At 47.2% G+C, this 20483-nt stretch overlaps 6 protein-coding genes across 6 annotated transcripts; 4 read left to right on the forward strand and 2 right to left on the reverse strand.

The window, feature by feature from the left end:
• Positions 1-5173: 5173 nt before the first annotated feature.
• On the reverse strand, positions 5174-6567 carry AO090023000977 (branched-chain amino acid aminotransferase, cytosolic; the record flags this gene model as incomplete). The annotated part of the gene is made up of 4 exons (XM_001821415.3): positions 5174-5186; positions 5238-5936; positions 5983-6280; positions 6339-6567. 4 exons carry the CDS (start codon positions 6565-6567, stop codon positions 5174-5176), a joined length of 1239 nt encoding a protein of 412 aa, XP_001821467.1.
• Positions 6568-7445: 878 nt separating this feature from the next.
• AO090023000979 (putative protein kinase Scy1) lies at positions 7446-10184 on the forward strand (the record flags this gene model as incomplete). Its single annotated transcript, XM_001821416.3, has 1 exon — positions 7446-10184. One exon carries the CDS (start codon positions 7446-7448, stop codon positions 10182-10184), a length of 2739 nt encoding a protein of 912 aa, XP_001821468.1.
• A 612-nt stretch (positions 10185-10796) lies between these two features.
• On the forward strand, positions 10797-13093 carry AO090023000980 (dipeptidyl-peptidase III; the record flags this gene model as incomplete). The annotated part of the gene is made up of 3 exons (XM_001821417.3): positions 10797-10924; positions 11035-11914; positions 11978-13093. The coding sequence occupies 3 exons, from the start codon at positions 10797-10799 to the stop codon at positions 13091-13093; spliced, it is 2124 nt and encodes a 707-aa protein (XP_001821469.1).
• Positions 13094-14230: 1137 nt separating this feature from the next.
• AO090023000981 (putative general stress response protein Whi2) lies at positions 14231-15478 on the forward strand (the record flags this gene model as incomplete). The annotated part of the gene is made up of 4 exons (XM_023235855.1): positions 14231-14309; positions 14414-14604; positions 14687-15036; positions 15100-15478. The coding sequence occupies 4 exons, from the start codon at positions 14231-14233 to the stop codon at positions 15476-15478; spliced, it is 999 nt and encodes a 332-aa protein (XP_023090835.1).
• An 883-nt stretch (positions 15479-16361) lies between these two features.
• Positions 16362-18302, forward strand: AO090023000982 (putative RSC complex subunit Sfh1; the record flags this gene model as incomplete). Its single annotated transcript, XM_023235856.1, has 4 exons — positions 16362-16714; positions 16807-17979; positions 18054-18138; positions 18201-18302. The coding sequence occupies 4 exons, from the start codon at positions 16362-16364 to the stop codon at positions 18300-18302; spliced, it is 1713 nt and encodes a 570-aa protein (XP_023090836.1).
• Positions 18303-19650: 1348 nt separating this feature from the next.
• On the reverse strand, positions 19651-20445 carry AO090023000984 (uncharacterized protein; the record flags this gene model as incomplete). The annotated part of the gene is made up of 1 exon (XM_023235857.1): positions 19651-20445. One exon carries the CDS (start codon positions 20443-20445, stop codon positions 19651-19653), a length of 795 nt encoding a protein of 264 aa, XP_023090837.1.
• Between the last annotated feature and the right edge of the window lie 38 nt (positions 20446-20483).

The raw sequence follows: 20483 nt of genomic DNA on the forward strand, positions 1-20483 counted from the left end.
AGGTATTATATTACTAGGTATTTTACAAATAGCAAGAATGTTCCCTGGATTAGGGTAGCGAAAGTGGCTCCCTAAAGAGTGTGTGGCTCTGTCTCCAAAAGGAAATGGAACCTAAAGATGCTGTGTCCCAGGAAGGGGCTAGATTTGACATTGTAACATACCAGTAAGGCATGTATTGACGAAAGAGTATGGTTACACAATGAATCACTAACCTCGTTTTCGATCCTCATTATCTCCATGGTTACCTATTCTTAGACAGAGAGGTGCAGGTTGTACTAACTAAAAGATAATTTTAAGCGTCTTTATTTGACGCCGGTCATCCGATGATTTGCATACTCTGTACGCTGCTATTGTGGCGGACCTCGGATTTCCTGCGTCTATCTATCCTTCTAGTAGTTCGTCGTCATCATTTCAGTGTTCAACTGTCCGATGGGGTTAAGTGCAGAGATATATTTCTCCAATACTACAAATGTATCTGGAATAGATTTCTTAACCTTACCCGCATCCTGACACGGAGATACGTCAATACGCTTTAACTCCATAGTACTGGTGTTTACTCTGTACTTTTGAGTTGGATACCATATTCTCGATATTGATATCTACCCACTTTAATTACGGGCAAATGCGACTACTGGTTGCATTCAGTCAGAATACCACCGTTTTAAACTCCTTCCGGGTTAAAGAAATTAGCCGCCGGCCCCCATCCCACTAATTTAGTTAGACTGCAGGTGTTGCTCCGTATATGCTCCTTTACTAGGGCGTGTTAACGGGAAAGAAGAACAGAGTAGAGAAGAGAGGAGGAAAAGAGGAAGGAAACGAAAAGAACTAACACTGTATTTTTACCGCACACCAGTTCTAACAAATGACAAATTTGTTGTCAATAAGAGTTAGTATGTACTCCGTATAGTACTTTAGTACGATCCAATCATTTACATGACAGGCTACATCTCCCTCCGAAGTTGGGTAACTCTTTTGAATCTTGATGTTTTTTAAGGTAAAATACCTTCTGACCAATCACACCAGGGTGCACCAGTTTCCAGAAAGGGGATTTAGGCAACTTCCGACTGACCTCCTGCATGCTCCTCGACAGTGCGAAACCAGAAGCGGGCAAATTCTGAAGAATGTTGAAGTGGAAGAGTGCACGGCCTCGATTTCTGCCACGTTTTGCAGACCCCTTTGATCTTGGCAACACACTAAGGATAAAGATCTCACCCTCCCCAGTGGATGGCAGCGTGGGTACTCTAATTGTATATCGTTTCTCTTATTCTGAACAACAGTGACACTTGATGAACATGGTGAACTGCATAAGGCTGTGTTAGAGACATGGGTAAGATATTGATCATCTGACAATATGTAAGAACGTGGAACAGCCTTATTTTGCCTATGTCATGAATACGGTGAGTAGTGTTATTATGTACCAATCATTCTCTCTCTCTCGTGTTGTATGTGTGTTCTTCTTCTTTCCATATTCTTTTTTCCCTTTTCTTTCATTCGCTGCTTCTGTTGCTAGAAATGATCTACATCGTCCAATGTCCACTATTAGTCTACACCGCATACAACCCGTGCGAGGCTCAACTGTAAGGCAGATACCCAGCATTCCATCATATTTGGGGGCGGTAAAGTACTGCTAGACGAGTTATCCTATAACATGAAACGAGTTGATGACACACGTAAGGCTCTTGCTAAATTAGGTTTCTGCACATTAATACGTTACTGTGATTGAATTCCAAGCCGCCTTTTCTCTCCCTAGGAGTAAGATGATTGGAAAGGAATTAGTTGAAAGGTAGAGAGTTCTTCCATGGGTGTGGGGGGATGCGTCAATATGATAATGTCTATTTTTGGTTTTACCCCAGTCTGAGGTATTTCGAGGATTGGCAACTATGAGGCTCAACTATTTTCTTTTTTTTTTCTCTCTCTTTCTTTTCCCTTTTCCCTCCCCCTACCTCTCCAAGAAATCTATCCCTTCCGGAGTGATACGATGGGCGCTCGAGTCACATTCAAGGCCCCCCTTGTGTAGGGCTGATGAAACGGTGTCTCATTGGCGAGGGAAGGAAGCCAGGTAGTAATCAGTATCTGTTTCAGGATGTATGCCTCGAGGTGAAGCGCCAATCACATGGTTGGCCCCAATTGGGTTGTCATGCACAGTGATATCTCTGGTCTTAATTTGGTGGTGGTGGGGTCTGGGCCTGCATATAAGCATCCATTCATACTCACCCGCTACCTCATGACCCCTCGCCATCGCATGTAACCTCATCTCTTGCCTTCCCTTACTCCCGGCCCTGGTTAGACCCGTGGACATAGTAAAAAATAGAAAGAAAAGAGCTGTATGTTAATTTATTGTGCATTGGGAGAACATCACATTGCCGATCAATACTATTTAGTTACTTTCGACTAACCTCCCTTCTACCGGCAGATAGGCCATCGCGGAGTTTAATGGTCGGTATGACATCTTTCCAGGGATCAGGGTTCTAAGAAACAAACATTCTCGTTGACGAATAGTTGAACCTTCCAGCAATGATCTTGAAACATCCGGGTAGCGATGGGACTCGTTGGTACATATCGTGCTTTGGCTGCAAGTTCGCAACATACATATGTATAGGTGCACTAACTGGCAGTGATTAGAATGATATTTTCAGGTGTTACCTAATCGGCATGTCTCGGGCATTAAATACCTGTTTTGTATGATTGCTTTACATTCAGTCGCTTTTTTCAATAGCCCCTCTAGCTCTGGGATTCTATCACTGGTTATATACTTTATCACTTTAACGTAGGGTCATTATTACTACTGCTCCTCTTACAATGGTAAACTAAGCCTAAGGATCATCTGTGCCGCCCGAGAAGATTACGAACATCAATTGCTTAGCCAGGTGTGGGTGACCGCACGTGGTGACAGGCTTGACATCTGAGGGGTGGAGTTAAGTAGCATGAACGGCTAGATTATGGAAACTTCCGCTGTATAGAGAGCACTAGTCCCGCCCCAAGTCTATGCAGGTATGGATTCGTTAAAAGAGACGTGGCTGTCGGAAAGATTGCTGTATCAATTACAACTTATAAGTGTCGGGGCCAAGTCATACACCGAGATACAATCAACGTAAAGATTGACTTCATTTGCTGAAGGCGGGGTGGAGGAATCAGTAAAGGATGGCTTTCCTTGTACGGAGTTAAGAAAAAAGGAAAAAGAAAAAAGGCGAGCGGGGTTTACTATTTTTAACTAGTTATCGAGCACTGGGAATGGCCCGAGTGCGTCAGAAGCCCGGTCAATAGTCAATATTGATCATAGAATATATGTACATACCATTCCAACCAAGTAGACGAATCCGATATGATTTTGGTCGCGTGTTCGGGATAAGTACCAGGCATCACTCAAGGAGTTCGTTTAGGATAAATGCGTCCATACCAGTCAGTTTCTGAAGGCCACGGTGAGCTATTATTTCAATATCGTTATACCTGATTTTTAATATACTGGGATCCTATGATCAGCCAGAGCTATCAAATGGAATATACATTACTTCTCCAAGAACATGCATACCTGAAATGTTCACAGAACGAACATACTCGGGTTTAGACATGAGAAATCTTCTGGTTTACGAGTAACGCCCATTGCCGCCAATAGCATGACACCTTTTTGTAAATTCTTAGAAGTTAACACCTGCATTAGCCTAACCGGCAAGTTTCTTAAGAATGAAGGAAATGTTATTGTCTGGTGTCGGCGATCTAAACTAAAACCCGACATTCGGCGGCGCATATCTCCGCGCCTGTCGTCAACAGATTCAGAAAATGGTGAATGAATGCAGTGGAATGGCCTTGCGGCTCGCATCGGCTTCCCTCCTTATCAATCCGCTTTCCCATCAGATTCCCTCTCCACCAGAATGACTCAATATTCCGTGTTCCCCCTCACCATCACATCCGGGTCCCGCTGTACAGCACAGCCTTCGTGGCGGCATGAGAATGCCATGGTGATCGGCCTGGTATGGAGTGTTTAGATGCGTGGTGATCAACTTATTCGCCGTTGTTGTCCCGTCTCGGATGATTGTGGACGGAGTAATGGAACTAATTGGGCGGGAACGGATCCTGCCGACATTCTGGACGTCGTGTAGCATGCGTTGTGGATCTCCTCGTGGCTGCCTGGAGATTCTCCTACCTCAGGCATGACGAGATAGCTTGGGGGGTCCCTTATGCACACCCGCTTTGGGCTTACAGCTACGCCTCGTTCCTGTTTGGGGGCCGTTAGGGACACTGTGCCTCAGGCACTACCCAGAGTGCTCCTCCCCACGCTAATCCATACTCCGGACCAAGCACTTTATGAGTCAGTTGCCTCCTAGGCTAGGTTCGAGTATCACAAATAGAAAATAAAAGAGGTTCGAATTTTCCACGCTGGCAGAGACCGTCCTGTACTATTGTGAGTCATTGACATTGGGTGTGTATCACTCTGTCAATAGTCAAGTGTACTGCTGTACAGTGCTTTACTATCTCACTGGATTGTCGTTTTAACATTGGCATGCTATCTGTTACTATATTTCTATAAACATTTGGGATCGTCGTATTACGCCCGTTTCGAGGCACGCCTGTGGTTGACAAGGTCCGTGGCATAGCTCTTCAAGCGCCCCTTGAACTGGACCGAAAAGGCCGACCGGAAAAGTACCTTGTAGAATGGCAGGACACTGATCAACGATCTAGCCTCATACAGGCTAAGTCGTCATTCGCGATGATATGGCGGCTGAGTGTTGCGGTCTAAGCGCAAGGCGGGCACAGTTGATCATTTCCTTTTCTAAAAAGGTATGATAGGACATTTGCAGAGGACATTCACGGGTTGCTAGAGGCTTGGTTTCGTGGAGGTAGATTCAGCAAGTGTCGACCTACCCAGGATCCTCCCTCACCAGGTACTACAACCAGACTCGCAAGGTAGCTTTCACCTCATGAGTGGTGGTACTCACTCCAGCTGGATAAAAGAGAGGAAGAATTGCAAAGCCGAGGTAGCTAGACTCTCTGCATATTCGTTTTAGAATATGTTATAATGCGAGATAGCGCTTATGCTAGTCGAAAAATGGTCAAACCAAACTATAGCAGTGATATAACCGAAGACTGCGAATCGTCCCTTTTATCGATACCCATAAAGAATCATGTAAAACATTCTAGACAACTCGTAGCCCGTTTTCTACCACCAAAGCTGCATTTACAGGACGTAGCTGGTAAAATCAGTATGAGCACATGAAGAATGCATCCGATAACAGACTTACCTCCACTTGTGATCTTCATCACCATACTGGATCCCCTCGATCCAATTTTTCATCTGGGAAGCAATCTCGCCAGCTTCCTCATCTTCCTTCAAGCCACAATCGACCATCTTGCCTTTGTAGCTGATGTTTCGTACAGGGCTTACGATGGCTGCGGTGCCAGATCCGAACACCTCAATCAACCTACCCTCGTCTGCTGCCTCAGCAACCTCAGACATTCTAATCTTGCGTTCAGACACAGTCCAGCCGTTTGGTGCTAATCTCTCCCGGGCAAGTCCTAAAACAGAGTCACGGGTCACGCCCTCAAGAATGGTTCCATCTAAAGGAGCAGTGACTAGTTCCTTCTGCCCTGTTTCCTTGTTCTTCAGCGCAATAAAGAGGTTCATAGTGCCGACCTCGGTTACGTATTCTTCCTCGCCGAAAAGCCACAAGTTTTGTTGGAAGCCTCGGGAGGCTGCGCTCAACTGAGGAACAATGCACGGAGCGTAGTTAGCACCCAGCTTTTTATCCCCAACACCACCGGGCCAGGCTCGAACAGCATAGTCAGTGGCCTCTAGCGAGATGGCTTTGAAGCCAGTGGGGTAATAAGGCCCAACGGGACTTGCGATGACGAACAAAAGGGCAGATCCTGGTGGTCCAACTCCAAGGGTACTTTGCGTGCCGATCATTGTGGGCCGGAGGTATAGTGAATATCCCCGGGCACTATTGCTATTAGCTGAAGTATGCGGTAGGTCGGCGAAGACCTTACCTAGGGATGAATCTGCTGTCCAGTTTCACGAGCTCCCCAACCAACTGGGTCAGAGCCTCACCGTCAACGGTAGGGAGAGCAATTCGCGACGAAGACTTGTTCAAGCGCTCCATGTTCTTGTCTGGACGGAACAGCCGAATTTGGCCATTGTTGTCTTTGTAGGCTTTCATGCCTTCAAAGCATTCAAATGCATAGTGAAACACACAAGCCGAGGGATCCAAGCTGAGGTTTTGGTAGGGAACAATACGAGGGGCATCCCAGCCATTGGATGCTGACCATTCAATAGCAAGCATATGATCTAACAATAATTCGCGTTACTATAGGATAATGTGGTCAAATCTGTGGATTGCACATACCAGTGAAGGTCTTGCCAAAAACGAGATCCTTTGCAGGTGTCAATTCTTTAGGGGAGCTCGTTTTGGTGACCGTAAGCTTTGAAGGATCAATGCCAGCTAGCCGGGAAGCAACAGCTGGAGTACTGTTGAAATGTCTCTGCCATAATCTAATTGTGCTGAAGCCCTGGCTCGGAGGGACAGCCAGGCTCTGTAGCGCCTTGCGACGAGTGAATTGACGCAGCGAGTTCATGGCTGCGCGCCGCAAACTGAGAACCGCGGTACGAACGGAGATGAATTCGCGGATTGTCTATCAACCGTGTCGCTATTAAGGAGAGTTCGGTAATGGTGAAGACAGGAGTACGGACAGGAAAGCCGGCAGCGGAGCTCAAAGGGCGGAAGGGGCTACCTTTTAAGAGATGACTCTTATCCACGGACCCTAGGTCCAACTCCGGAAGATCCAGCGATAACCGAACTGATACGGAAGCCTACCAAAAGCGCCCCACACGATCTCGAATGGCAAAGTTGTCATATAAGTCTCGTGATGAAAATGTAAAATGCAGCTTGTTAATTGTTGGTTGCCAACAAATTAACCACGAGATTGTTGATAAATAGGCCAAAGTGATTGATCGACAATCCGGGGCTGATGTCCGAGGTCGGAGTTAAAAGTCGCAGATAGCCGGCAATAGCCTTTTCAAGGTACCATTCGAGGGCGGTACGCCACGTGATATCAACATTGAGCTGTGCACCGTTCCATAGTCGCTCATTGGCTACCGTGTATTATCACGTGATAACATCCGCTCAGATGGCAGATCAGGTATGCATACTTAGGCTGAAGGTTTCGAGATGGATAATTAAGCGTAGCGTGTAGGGCTGAGGTGAACCAAACACGCGTTTCTCCCCTTTGCTTTTGCTTTCTTTAATAACATCATTCTCTTCTCGTGCAATGGTCGCCCAAAGTGCATTGTCAATATCCGATTAGTATACGGGAGGACATCTTGCGTGAACCACAGCTTACCGAGGCATTCTGACAACTCCATCGTCACATCGAATCAAGAAAATAAACGCTCTTGGCTACTCAACCCAGGATACTGCTTGGTTCTATGCCCTTAGGCTACCAGCGGGAGAACCATGTTTTCATCAGCTCTGAAATCATTTAGTTCCAATATATCAGCCAATTATCAAATTTCTCCGCAACCCGCAGTGATCTCTGGTCCTTGGAAAGTCCATGATGGAAAGAAAAAGTCCACCGGCACCTCAGCCTCCATTTTCATCTTTGACAAGAAGTCACTCGAGTCACGTCCGAGTGGTCTAGGCGGTCGCTCCTCCTCTTCCTCGGCAAAGAAATTACACGAGGATGTCGTTGAACGACTTAAACGGGAAGCAAGTAGCCTGACACGGCTCAGACATCCCTCTGTGCTCCAGGTTCTAGAGCCCGTGGAGGAAACCCGCGGTGGTGGTCTCATGTTTGTGACTGAGCAAATAACCACATCTCTTGCTAGGCTCCTGCAAGAGAAAGATGCGCAAGAAAGCAACTCGAGGTTAGGCTCGAGGTCTAGCCGTTACATGGTAGAAGAACCTGATGGAACCCGAAGGCGAAGAGATTTGGAGATTGACGAGCTAGAAATCCAAAAGGGACTTTTGCAAGTTGCCAAGGGTCTCGAGTTCCTTCACGAATCTGCGGGTCTTGTACACGGCAATCTTAACCCCGAGGCCATTTTTATCAATGCCAAATCCGACTGGAAGATATCAGGCCTTGGGTTTGCCGGCCCGCCCAACTCCAGTGACTCTCGGTCTTCTCTTCCACCGTTAGCTTTGTCAGAAGTCCTTTACCAGGACCCTCGCCTCCCTCCCTCCGTCCAGTTGAATCTGGACTACACATCACCCGATTTTGCATTGGACTCCAATGTAACTACTTCTGCGGACCTGTTCTCCCTTGGCATCATCATCGTAGCTTTATATAACTCTCCGCACATCTCTCCGCTCCAGGCTCATTCGAATCTGAGCTCATACAGGAAACTGCTCAGCTCTCCATCTACGACGCCATCACAAGGCAACAATTTTCTTTGCTCAGGCACTATTCCGAGGGACCTCGTTACGCACGTATTGCCCCGGCTAATAACTAGGCGACCAGCGCAGCGTTTGAATGCCCGTGAATTCCAGCAATCACAATATTTCGATAACATATTAGTATCAACGATCCGTTTCTTGGAGTCCTTGCCAGCCAAGAATCAGTATGAGAAATCACAATTCATGCGTGGGCTGCAGCGGGTCATCTCAGAATTTCCAGTGTCCGTGTTGGAAAGAAAAGTCTTGGGCATATTGTTGGACGAGCTGAAAGATCGTGAACTCTTACCGCTAATTTTACAAAATATCTTTGCGATCCTCCAGCGCATACCCAATGCACGTCGTACATTTCCAGAGAAGGTAATTCCTCGAATCAAAGAGCTGTTTCCGTCAGAAAAAGCTGCCGTTCATGAACGCGATGCTAAGAAAGATGCGGGCCTCATGGTTGTTCTTGAACACATGAAAATCGTGGCGCAGAACTGCTCTGGAAAGGAGCTAAAGGACGATGTTTTGCCACTAATCCGGCTAGGTCTAGACTCGCCTACTCATTCCTTGGTAGACGGGGCTATCAAGTGCTTGCCTGTCATCCTTCCAATACTTGATTTTAGCACCGTCAAGAATGAGGTCTTCCCTCCAATCGCCTCTACATTTAGTCGAACAAACAGCCTTGCTATTAAAGTACGATGCCTGGAAGCATTCACTGCGCTGTGCGGTGGCTCTCCAAGCGAAGGAGAGCCGGTCGAAGATGACTTGTCTGGGTTGGTCCAGAAAGGCAAACCACAGCCAATCAAGTCATCTATTTTGGACAAGTATACGATCCAGGAAAAACTCGTCCCATCACTTAAAGCGATCAAAACGAAGGAGCCGGCTGTCATGATGGCGGCCTTGCATGTGTTTCAACAGATTGGCACAATTGCTGATACCGAATTCCTTGCTCTGGAGGTTCTCCCAATCCTGTGGAGTTTCGGTCTAGGACCACTTCTCAATTTAAATCAATTTGGAGAATTTATGAACCTGATTAAAAATATAGCCTCGAAGATTGAGCGTGAACAGAGGAAGAAACTTCAGGAGCTCTCTTCGGGAATAGACTCAAGCGGGTTCCAAAACGGCGCGGGGAGTTCCTCGAAGATACCTGATAGCTCAACACAATCCAATGCGGATTCCACGAGAGATAACTTTGAGCGCCTTGTCCTTGGACGGGGTCCTGATGTTTCAAACTCCAAGGATACTGATCCCTGGAGCAGTATGCTCTTGGAGGAGGCGTCTTCTCAAAAGAAACCACCCACAGCATTTTCGTGGTCAACAAATATGGTCGAGTCGGCTAGCAGAGGCAATGCCACGTCGGGTACTTCTGGCCTTAGTATGCGCTCCATTACACCTGATTATAACTTGCACTCGTTTCCCTCGTTGGAGCCTACTGCTAGGCAACCATCCTCTCCAGCGCCCGCATTTCCCACCTTACAAGCAAAGTCACCTGCCACTTGGAATACACCGAGCTCTCCGAATAGCCAGAATTCTTTGTCTGGTCCATCATTAGGGGCTTTAGCTAATATGAAGGCTTCCGGTGCCTCCATGTCTGGACCAAGCGTACAACCAACCCCTGGTTTTGCTGCGTTCTCCATCCCTCCACCTCCGTCTTCTCATATCGCGTTGGGAACCTTCCCAGGCTCTGGTAGTCTAGCAGCTGCAAACAAGTCCCCCTTGGGGATAAATGTTGCCCACGATGCATCCTCAAACAACAGTGTATCACAACCACAAGGCAATGCAAAGCAGGGGCTTGACAAGTACGAGAGTTTATTGTGAGCGGAATGATACCGCAGTACTATAGAGCTCAGTTGGTTAACTTATATGTCTTCTTTTTCTTTTTCCTATTTTAACTACCTTTTTCTTCTTTTCATCTTCTCACGCTTATGTCTCTTCTATGAAGAAACATGACTGGCATGTGCCCTTATCTTTTCTTCTTTTACTTATGTTTCTCGTTGTTATAAGTACATAGTCATGTGCTATCCATACATATATAATTTTAGAGCCAAGGCCTAATCTGAGCCGATGTGTTTTCCATACTTCTGTACTCCGTATAGCCAACAGGTTTCCATAAAGATAGAGAGGGTGGGTCTGGATTCTGATAAGCTGCCGAAGAAACTCCACTTTTGCCAAGAATTGTGTATCCATGAGGCTACCTCCAGTCAGAGAAAGACTAAGAAGACACTTTACTGTGCAAGAATGCTCGCTGTTCGAGGCGCTTTGAAGCGCTTGCCTTCGGAGCATTCTCTCCACCGCCCCTCCGGATCCTTTCTTCTGCCCCTCAATCGTCCCCGTCCTTCACATCACTCTTCGCGTACTTGTTACTCTTTCACAAATAACCTTTCTACAAGCTCTGTATCTCTTCCTCACACACATCACAAAATAGCTATGATGGATGAGAAGGTCAAACAGCACTATCTGGCTGACTCACCTCCCACGGTAGTTCGCCTAGAAATCAAACATCACTTTGATAATCTCAAGGATGCAAAGCTGAGGCGATATGCGCACTACATAAGCAGGTTAGTTTCTTCCGGATCCCTGTTGCACAATTCTTGCTAGTCGCATGCATGATCACCTACTCCATCGGTGCATACAAAGCCGATGACCGAGCTTACTGTTCTAATCTTAGAGCGGCATTTGAAGGCACTCGCGTTACTTTGCGCCAGGTTTCTCCCGAGTCTGAGCCGATCTATGATCTCATAATCGCACTCTACCATGCCTGTGATGGAAACTGGACTGACCTCGCTAAGAGGACCAATGTAAGCGACGAGCATTTGCGCTATTTCTTGGAGTATTCGGCCCAATTTCTTGGAAATTGCGGCAACTACAAAGGTTTTGGTGACTCCAAGTTTATTCCTCGACTGCCTGTAGAAGCCTTTCAGGCGTTAGCCTCATCCACCTCAGAAACAAAAGCAACATTTGAGAAAGCGAATACCACTGGAGGCGGTATTTATGAGACAAAAGAGCAGGCGCTTATGCACCTTGGATATACGGATAATGGCCATATGACTACTTATTACCCTGATTCGCCATCCATAACGAAAGATGAAATCACAGCTATCGGCGACCTCATGGAAAAAAAAGGGTTACCATTGGAAAATACAAGACTTAAGAAGTTGTCATCCGGTGACTTTGAATTACTAATTGCCTCGGGTGTTGCTTCTCCCCCTGTAAGGGACAGAGATCTTGGTGAAGTCGACGCTTTGGACCTGGATGGCAACCTGACAGGGAAGAAGCTGCGCCTGGTTTTTGGCGATCATATAGAGGAAATGGCAAAAATCGCCCATTCGATTAAGCAAGCGGGGCTCAATGCAGCAAACGACAACCAGAAACGGATGTTAGATGCGTATGCCTTGTCGTTTGGTGCCGGTTCAATTGAAGCGTTCAAAGAAAGTCAGCGGATCTGGGTGAAGGATCAAAAGCCGAGTCTGGAGACCAATATAGGGTTTGTAGAGACTTATAGAGACCCGCATGGAGTGCGAGGAGAATGGGAAGGCTTCGTTGCTTTGGTATGCTATAAGCATCATGATTTTTGTCACTTCTTCATTGGCTGATATTCGATACCTGGGCAGGTTAACCTAGAGCGTACCCGAGCATTCGGAAAGCTTGTGGATAGTGCAGAGAGCATGATTCCCAAGCTTCCATGGGGCGAAGACTTTGAAAAGGACAAGTTTCTTAGCCCAGATTTCACTTCGTTGGAAGTCTTGAGCTTTCAATCTTCCGGCATACCTGCTGGCATCAATCTCCCAAATTATGACGATATCCGTCAAAATCTAGGTTTCAAGAACGTTTCTCTTGGAAATGTGCTTAGCGCCAAAGCCCCTAACGAGCCTGTTCCTTTTATTGCCAAGAAGGATTTGGACGTTTATCGCAGATGCCGTGACCCCGCGTTTGAAGTCCAGGTAGGCATCCATGAACTTCTTGGGCACGGAACTGGCAAGCTTCTTCAAGAGACTGCCCCAGGAGAGTATAACTTTGATATTTCCAACCCTCCTGTGAGTCCAGTCACGGGAAAACCTGTATCTACATGGTACAAGCCTGGTCAGACCTGGAGCTCGGTTTTCGGAGCTATCGCCTCTTCTTATGAAGAGTGCCGTGCAGAGTGCGTTGCTATGGTGCTCAGCTGCGACTTTAGCATCCTGAAGATTTTTGGATTCGGAAACGGACAAGAAGATCTCACCAACGAGGCTGGAGATGTCTTGTTCGCAGCATACCTGCAGATGGCTCGTGCAGGCTTGGTCGCCTTGGAGTTCTGGGACCCCAAAACTCAGAAATGGGGGCAAGCCCATATGCAAGCTCGCTATAGTATTCTGCGAACATTCCTTGACGCTGGTGACGATTTCGTCAAACTTTTTTACACCAAAGAAGATCTCTCTGATTTGGAGATACATCTGGACCGATCGAAGATCCTGACGCACGGACGTCCAGCCGTGGAGAAATATCTGCAAAAGCTGCACGTCTACAAGAGTACCGCGGATTATGAAGCAGGTAAGAAGCTCTATGATGATATCACGTCGGTTGATGAGTGGTGGGGGAGCAAAGTTCGCGAGGTTGTTCTTCAGAACAAGGTCCCACGTAAAGTGTTTGTCCAGGGCAACACTATTCTAGATGAGGACCAAGTGACGCTCAAAGAGTATGAACCGACGCTTGAGGGAATGATCCAGAGCTTTGTTGAACGCAATGTCTAGATTCATAGATAGACCTGCATATAACTTGCGCACGTTGGTGATGTAGTTTACCTATATCTGGATACAAGATACCCATTGATGCTGTTCCCCTTAAATTCGAGCTACCTCCTAAAACTACATCGGGCTGTCTAATATTTTAAGCGTGGGTATCTTGTTGGAGGCGTAGTCATGTGACCCGCTGTGAATCCAATTATACGACAGATCATGAAGATATTCCTACTGAAAAATCAAGAAATCCATCGCTAGAAAAGGCTGTTTACCAATGATCCTTGCGTAAACAAAGTGATTGGGGCGGAGGAGGAAGTAGCGTTGTAGCCCCAAGTGCTCCGTAGGCCAACTTCTGCCAATGTTCCCCCTTCACCTCTAAGCGCTTCCCTCCCACACTTCTTCCCATCGTCTTTGCCTCATTCACAGTTGTAGTTTCCGGTTATTCCGTGCTGCCCGTCGTTTATCAATTTTCTCGTTTTCTCTCCCCTAAAGATAGCTCGAGCATAAAGTCTGTCTTTCACGAATACCCGCCGCGTCCCTATGTTTTGCCGACAGCTCTAGAGACACACCACACTCCTGATCGGCGTGAGAAACGGGAGTCTGGATCCTCTTCGATCAACGGGACGCCCCTCACAAGTAGCTTCTCACAATTCGCAACAGGCATACAAGTATAAACACTGTCCCTGTGATCTCGAAACGAATCTCGACAACTTGCCGTGGCAATCAGGTTCTCCTGGCTCGCCTACCACGGCGCGGCCGCATCATCTCCCGGATTCTACAGTGGAGGAAGAAGACGACGACTTCTATACTGCGCCGCCGCCGCATTCCCCGTCTTCACAGGCTTCCTCATCTAGCGTTGTCTCAGCACATCCTCCACCATTCTTGTCTCTTGTGTTCCATCCTAGAGCTGATTCCAATCGTGCCAAGGTTACAGTTCCCGAACCTGGGCCAGCTTTCGTCTCGCCGTTCACACACCCGTCCTCCGAAGAAGAGCAACTGGAACCAGACTCATCATCCGTGACTGCGGAGACCAAGGAAACCTTTTCCAGGGATCACAAGGATTATTCACCAGGAAGGTCGGCGGAAGAGGGAGAGCCTCCTCCCCCGTATACCGAAGGATCTAGCCCCATAAACTCATTCACCTACGTTATGGCTACGGCAGGAGGCGCGTCGAGTATCATCACCCAAGTGCAACAGGCGGGTGGTCCACCGATAAACACTTTAGGAGGTATGGCACTTGATCGGCACTTGTGATCATCTGTTCGAGTCAATAACTCACCTATTCTGGAATATAGACATCGGCGGCGATGAACATATCACTCTCGACCTCAGGTGAGACTTCGCAAACCTTGAATTACTGGCCATTTATCTCTAACTTGGTTCGCAGAGGAACCAGGTTCACACTCTCCCGGGACGAACTGTTGACACTGCCGGAGTTTGTCCTTTTATCGCTGTTTCCGAATGGTTTGCTTCCAGATGGACACATGGGCACCTTTCACGAAGGTGATATTTACCCCGTTGATGTAAGTAAGGCAAAAACACTCTATTGCTTCACACATGGGTCCCTTGGTCAATTGATATACCCTTCTCACATATACACGTTAGTATGATCCAGTGTCTCTCCAGTACATGCTTGACTTCTTCCGCTCCGTCGCTCAATCCATCCCATCGTCACCAACAGCTTCGGCATCGCAAGACCTAGATATATCCCCGGACTCCATGCAAGGGTCGACTAGGGACATGCTCCAGGACCGGGCAGGAATCATCGTGCTGCGGGAAGACCTTGACTTTTATGCAATTCCTCCACGTCCGGATATCGACCACGCGGAAATGATCGAGGTCAAACGTGCAGCTGCAAGAGCACTACTGAAGCAAGATGGGATCTTCTCAGGATTGAGAAAGAGCGACGAAGCCGGTTCAACAGAGCAGCACTTGATCGAGATGCTGACTGCAGGGTAAGCTTCATATCTTTGGGCATCCAGCTCTCTTTAAAACCTTAAGTACTAAGATAAGTATAGTGGTTTTGATCGTGATGACCGGTGGGGCCACCGTGCCCCAGAGCCCAACAAGGCAGTTATCTGTAGCCTCGCATTGGCCAAACTCCGTACTGATATCAGGGGTGACATCCCCAATAACAACGCAGTTGGCATGGCCCAAAAACTCCTCTTATTTTGGAGAAAACCTGCTAGAAGATGCTGGTGGGAGGGTATTGAGTTAGAGAATATTGAAGGCGTTGAAGGGAAGGTGAAAATCTGGATTAGGAGAGTATGGACTTTAGAAATGGTAAGGCTTGTGAACCCTGCCACTGATCTGACGGCTCAACCTAACATGACTGCAGAGTGTAATTGGGCTTCGATAACCAATTCCACCAATCATCTTCGTTTCTCATTCTTCTGATGCACCGTCTTGCATGCTAGAAGCATACCATTTACAGCAATAACTTCCGTTATTGTTTTCCACAACTCTTTTTCTTTTCAAGCCAATATTTGGAGGAGTTCATGATATCCCTATCTACTTCCGCGTCTGCCGTTGCAGCAGGGGAATGGCGTATTCAATTAAAGAATGAGGGTAGTGTCATTCTGTTTATTGTTTCCACCAGCTGGCGGACTCCATGCATTGATATAACCCCTCTTTTTCTTTTTATTCTTTTTGTTTTCTTTGTGCTTGCCGTCTATACTTGACATTTTATCCTCTACATCTTTCTTTTTTTTCCCCTTGTTCAACTAGTGATAACATTCTTGTTTGAGGAAGTCCTAGACATCTACAATACAATCTTAGGACCTAATTCACCACTGTCTCTCTCTATGTCTCTTCTTCTAGTTCAAGTTTTCCCGGTAAAAAAAGACAACGAAAAAAAAAAATGAAAGAATAGAAACCCGATAAGTTTGGAATCGACCTCGCCGGTTTATATAGTAGGGATGAGTATAGAGGCGATAATTCGCTACATACACGTGACTATGATTCCGAAACGGGATTAGTGTGAACAATCCAGTGGGAAAACGCGACGAAGCAGAACAGGCGGAGCTCGACCGCGATCACCGTCAGAGGAGCTTTAGCTTGTACTAAAGATCAACCTGTGTAAGTCGTTGACCCAGGCCGACCCGTCCGCACTGCCAGATTTATCGATCGCCTTTTCAAGTGGAAGCGACTCGCCAATTCACTTGCAACTTTCACATATTCTCCTCCACCCTCTCGTTGACCGCATTTAAGATAAGAATTGCTTGTTCGCAAATCGGAGCGCCCTGGCAGACCAGAAAGGGACATGTTCTTGTCCACATAAATGGCCAACATGTCCCCCCTCAGAGGCTATATTACTTCTTATTCTCCGCGAGTCCGTCAATATGGAAACGCGCTTCTCACACCGGTCATTCCTCCAAGCCAAACTGGTCCGACACCGCGAATGACAAAGCGAGGAACAGCAGCAATAAATTACGCCGAAGATGGGTTTGACGACGATGATTTCGAGGATAGTGAAGGTCCTAGACGACCCACTGGATTGAGAAGCCTTCGACGAGAAGAGTCGACTATTGACAAGGTTCCTTTGGCGGAAAAGTTAGGGAAAGAAGTTCACGCTCCTGTTGAGGTTCAAGGAGTATTTCGGGATTGGATGATTAAGAGGATGCTGAGGCCTGTGTATGCTTTGTTAATCACCACTCCCTTACTCTATCATCTGAAGCTACTCTTTTGCGAAGGATGCTAACTCTTAAGTTTTTGCTACTATGCAGCTGTGCCGACCAACTGCAGATTCAGGCGCAGCTCCCCCTTACCCTAATACCCATTCGCATTGATTTAGAGGTTCCAGCGCATCAACCTCTAGAGCCCTTCCAATTGCCCCGGACTGTTTTGGACCCCGGTATCAACCCTGCTCTCCCCGGCTATAGAAGACCCGAGCCGTTGCCTGCCTACAGGATCAAGGATACATTCCTTTGGAACCTTCACGAAGCGCTAGCGACTCCTGAAGAATTCGCTACCGGCTTTGTTCGTGACTTAGATCTACCCAATCCACAGGCCATGACAATGGCAATCAGCAATCAAATTCGTCAACAATTAGAGGAATATGCTGGTGTTGCGCTACATCCGCTATTTCAAAGCACACTGCCAAAGCCGCCTTCTGCCAGCCAAGCTGGTGTATCGCGCGATGTATCCGCAACTCCCGTTCCTACCCATGCCGCCACGCCTGATAGCAGATCCAACACAGTTACGGTAACCAAAGAGCCATTTGTGAACGACAGTTTCCTGAATCCAGATGATGCATACCGATGCATGATCAATCTCAACATCAACCTGCAAAATAAGTTATACACTGACAAGTTCGAGTGGTCTCTGCTCCATCCTCCGGGCATGGCAGAGGAATTCGCGAAAATTACTTGTGCGGATCTGGGTCTTAGTGGAGAATGGGTCGGGGCTATTGCACATGGTATTTATGAAGCTGTTCTAAAGTTGAAGAAAGAAGTTTGTGAAAGCGGTGGTCTAGTCAGTGGCATTGGCGGCTATGGAAATGAGATAGACAACCAAGCGGCCAATGGCACTGAGGCCGGTTGGCGTTATGACCCGGAGGGACTCGGCGATGAATGGGAACCCAAGGTGGAGACGTTGTCAAAGGAAGAAATTGAGAAGCGGGAAGGCGATCGTGAACGGCAGATTCGTCGTCTACGACGAGAAACCGCTAGGTTCTCTTCTACTGCAGGCATCACTCCAGACGTTTCACGACAAGGTAGCGGGGGCTATTTTGATGTCGACAGCGAGACCCCTCTAGGTAGGGGAGAAAGGAGCAAACGAAAAAGGCGTTTCCGCAGCCTGAGCCCATTGGGAAGAGGAGGTACACCTGGTGGCCGTGGAACCCCAGACACCTCTTCCGGCGCTGGGTATGGCGGTGGCGGCGGTACATTATCCGATTGGTTTGTCCTCTCACGCTGCTACCTTGCTGTTCCTAACCTTCTATGGCTGACTGTTTCTTCTTTGCTTTCAACAGGGAACGGCAAAACTGGCGTTGCAGTAACTGCATGGTATGGGGTACCGCCGTTTGGGCTGTTCGGGATGGCCCTGCTGGTCCAAGGGTAGGAGCAATACAACTGTCAAGTCCGCACTATGCTCGGTTCACTGACTTACTGGATTCCAGACACTCTGCCACAACTGTGGTCTTCTATACGAACGCGATAAAGTTGCACCAGAATGGTCCAGAGATCTACACCGTCATGATATACCGATTGGCCGAGCATAGTCCCAATAGATGGACATTCTTGGCTCGGCTTTTGCCGCCAGTCTATTCATATGGTTTCGGTAAGACGGCAGTCCCGTAGCCTTCACTCAAGAAGGCCAGGAACGTCTAGGTCGAGCGTAGCTGACATTCACCGGTCAATAAGATCAGTTACGCGCTCAACACCTAATCACATTTAGTGGAACGAAAGGCTGCATCCTACATCATTTCAGGATTGGAACATAGTCCCTGTACTTTTTAACAACTTTGGCCATGATATCTTTAATGAACCCTTCATAGTTAGGATTCGGCGTCTTTGATGTGACTGATGTCTTTTTTTCTTTTTATCACTATTATCATCAACTCTTACTTATTACCCTCTGCATTCTTCTTGCAGCTTTCCGGTGCGCCTTGCTTTAGGAGAAAGACTTCATTTCATTTCATTCAGTGTCTTCTTCAATCTTGCTCTTCTTATCTCTTTTCCAGGGTTTTGCTCTGGACTGTTGTATTACCGATATGTATACTGGTTACTCTGACTAGTGGGCGGTTTATGTTTTTGTTATGTTTTATTATTATTATTATTATCACTATTATCTTCTCTTTTTCTTTTTTGGTTCTGATACTTAGCAGTGTAGTACGGAGGACGGGAAAGAAAATCTTAGGCTTAAAACATTGAACGTACTGTGGCTCAAGAAGATGCAAGTAAGTATAGTGGGCTCATCCTCAACAGGGTAAACATTATCTTCTCGGATGTCTTTGGCCAGTCCTTTACGATACAGGTACCTAGCCAGGAGGCAGAAATTACTCACCATTATTAGACGCGGTGCCCGTGTATTGAGTAGCGTATAAGCTTGATACCGATCACCGCCGTAGTGCAAGTTACCACTAAATCTAAGATATGGGTTACTTAGTGACTGTTCACTAGTCGGTAGTTCTATTATCTCCAATAGGATCTTCCTTCATTCAGCACCTAACATGGCTGAGAGAGCGGTGATCAGTTACTAGGGGCTCGTTTTCTCTTTCTTTCTTTTTGTCCCCTATAGCATGGACGACATATGTCGTCTATCCTCTCTTTCCACCTTCCCATTCCTTTTATTCATGTTTAAGGGTAACTCATCCCGTGACTCTTGTTCCATCCGACCACTCTTTGTTGCTCGTAGGGTAGCTTACTTAGACAGGTCTAGGCAGTACTAATCAACAGGATACCTGGCAAATTCGCCAATTGTATATAGAACGACTCTGCTCTCTTCTATGCTGTTATGAATTATATGAGAGTTTGTGGATGCCTATCAGGTTATTTCTGGTGCAAATTGATCTGAGGACCAGCGATCGTCTAAGTATCCCACAGGGCAGGCAGCAACACATGTAAGGCTCATAGATAGAATATCAAAATCTTTTTGAGTGGGGCATCTCTGGTGGCTCCTGTATGTAAAGCGTTAGTAACACCCTGTGCCTCTAATGGATAGAACGCTTCATAATCAAGGTATTCTACTAGTGAGGAAGGACGTACCGAGTCAGCGCGTCTCTTTCTGTCCCTCTCAAATAAGCTCCCCACTCCGCCAATCTGGACATATTGTCGTTTCGCGGGGAAACGACCTGAGGGGAGGCTGTTACCTGTGCAGATGACATTTCGGCTTCCTTCGATCTTTATTCCTGAGTTTATATTGATTTCCACGGGTGAAGATCCGTCTTCAGTCGATGGAAGCAGGCTGGCCCTGCCAAGTGCAGTAATAATCGACGTCGCCATGTCTGTTAGCTTGGTCTGACGATGTCGCTGTGCTGATTGCTGCTGCTGCATCGTAGAACTCGGCAGCGAGGAAGGTGTCGTAGGGCCGTTGCCCTGCTGTGGGCCTGCCACAGACGGTATGATTAAGGTGTTACCGTTCCCTCGCACGTTGATCGATGCGTCGATGTGGATGCTGACGGGGGCGGCGTGGTGACGGCTGCCATTGCTAGGACCAGACCCCCAGGACATGCATTCATCGCCGTCATCAGCATCTTTTAGCTCGTCGCTGTCAATCAAATCGTTCTCGGTGATTGCAAGATCCGGTGCATTTCTCCTTGAATATGGCGGTGGGGGCGACGCTCTCGTTTGATATTGAGCGGTTGCTCTTGCTTCTGCAAGCTTCTGTAGTTGATGGAGCAAGGAATCGGAGGGAGGAAGCATTTTGCGTTGACTGTGATAGCCGGCCGTGATATAGATGA

The sequence above is a fragment of the Aspergillus oryzae genome, chromosome 3, assembly GCF_000184455.2.
Source record: "Aspergillus oryzae RIB40 DNA, chromosome 3".
Classification (NCBI taxonomy): Eukaryota; Fungi; Ascomycota; class Eurotiomycetes; order Eurotiales; family Aspergillaceae; genus Aspergillus; species Aspergillus oryzae.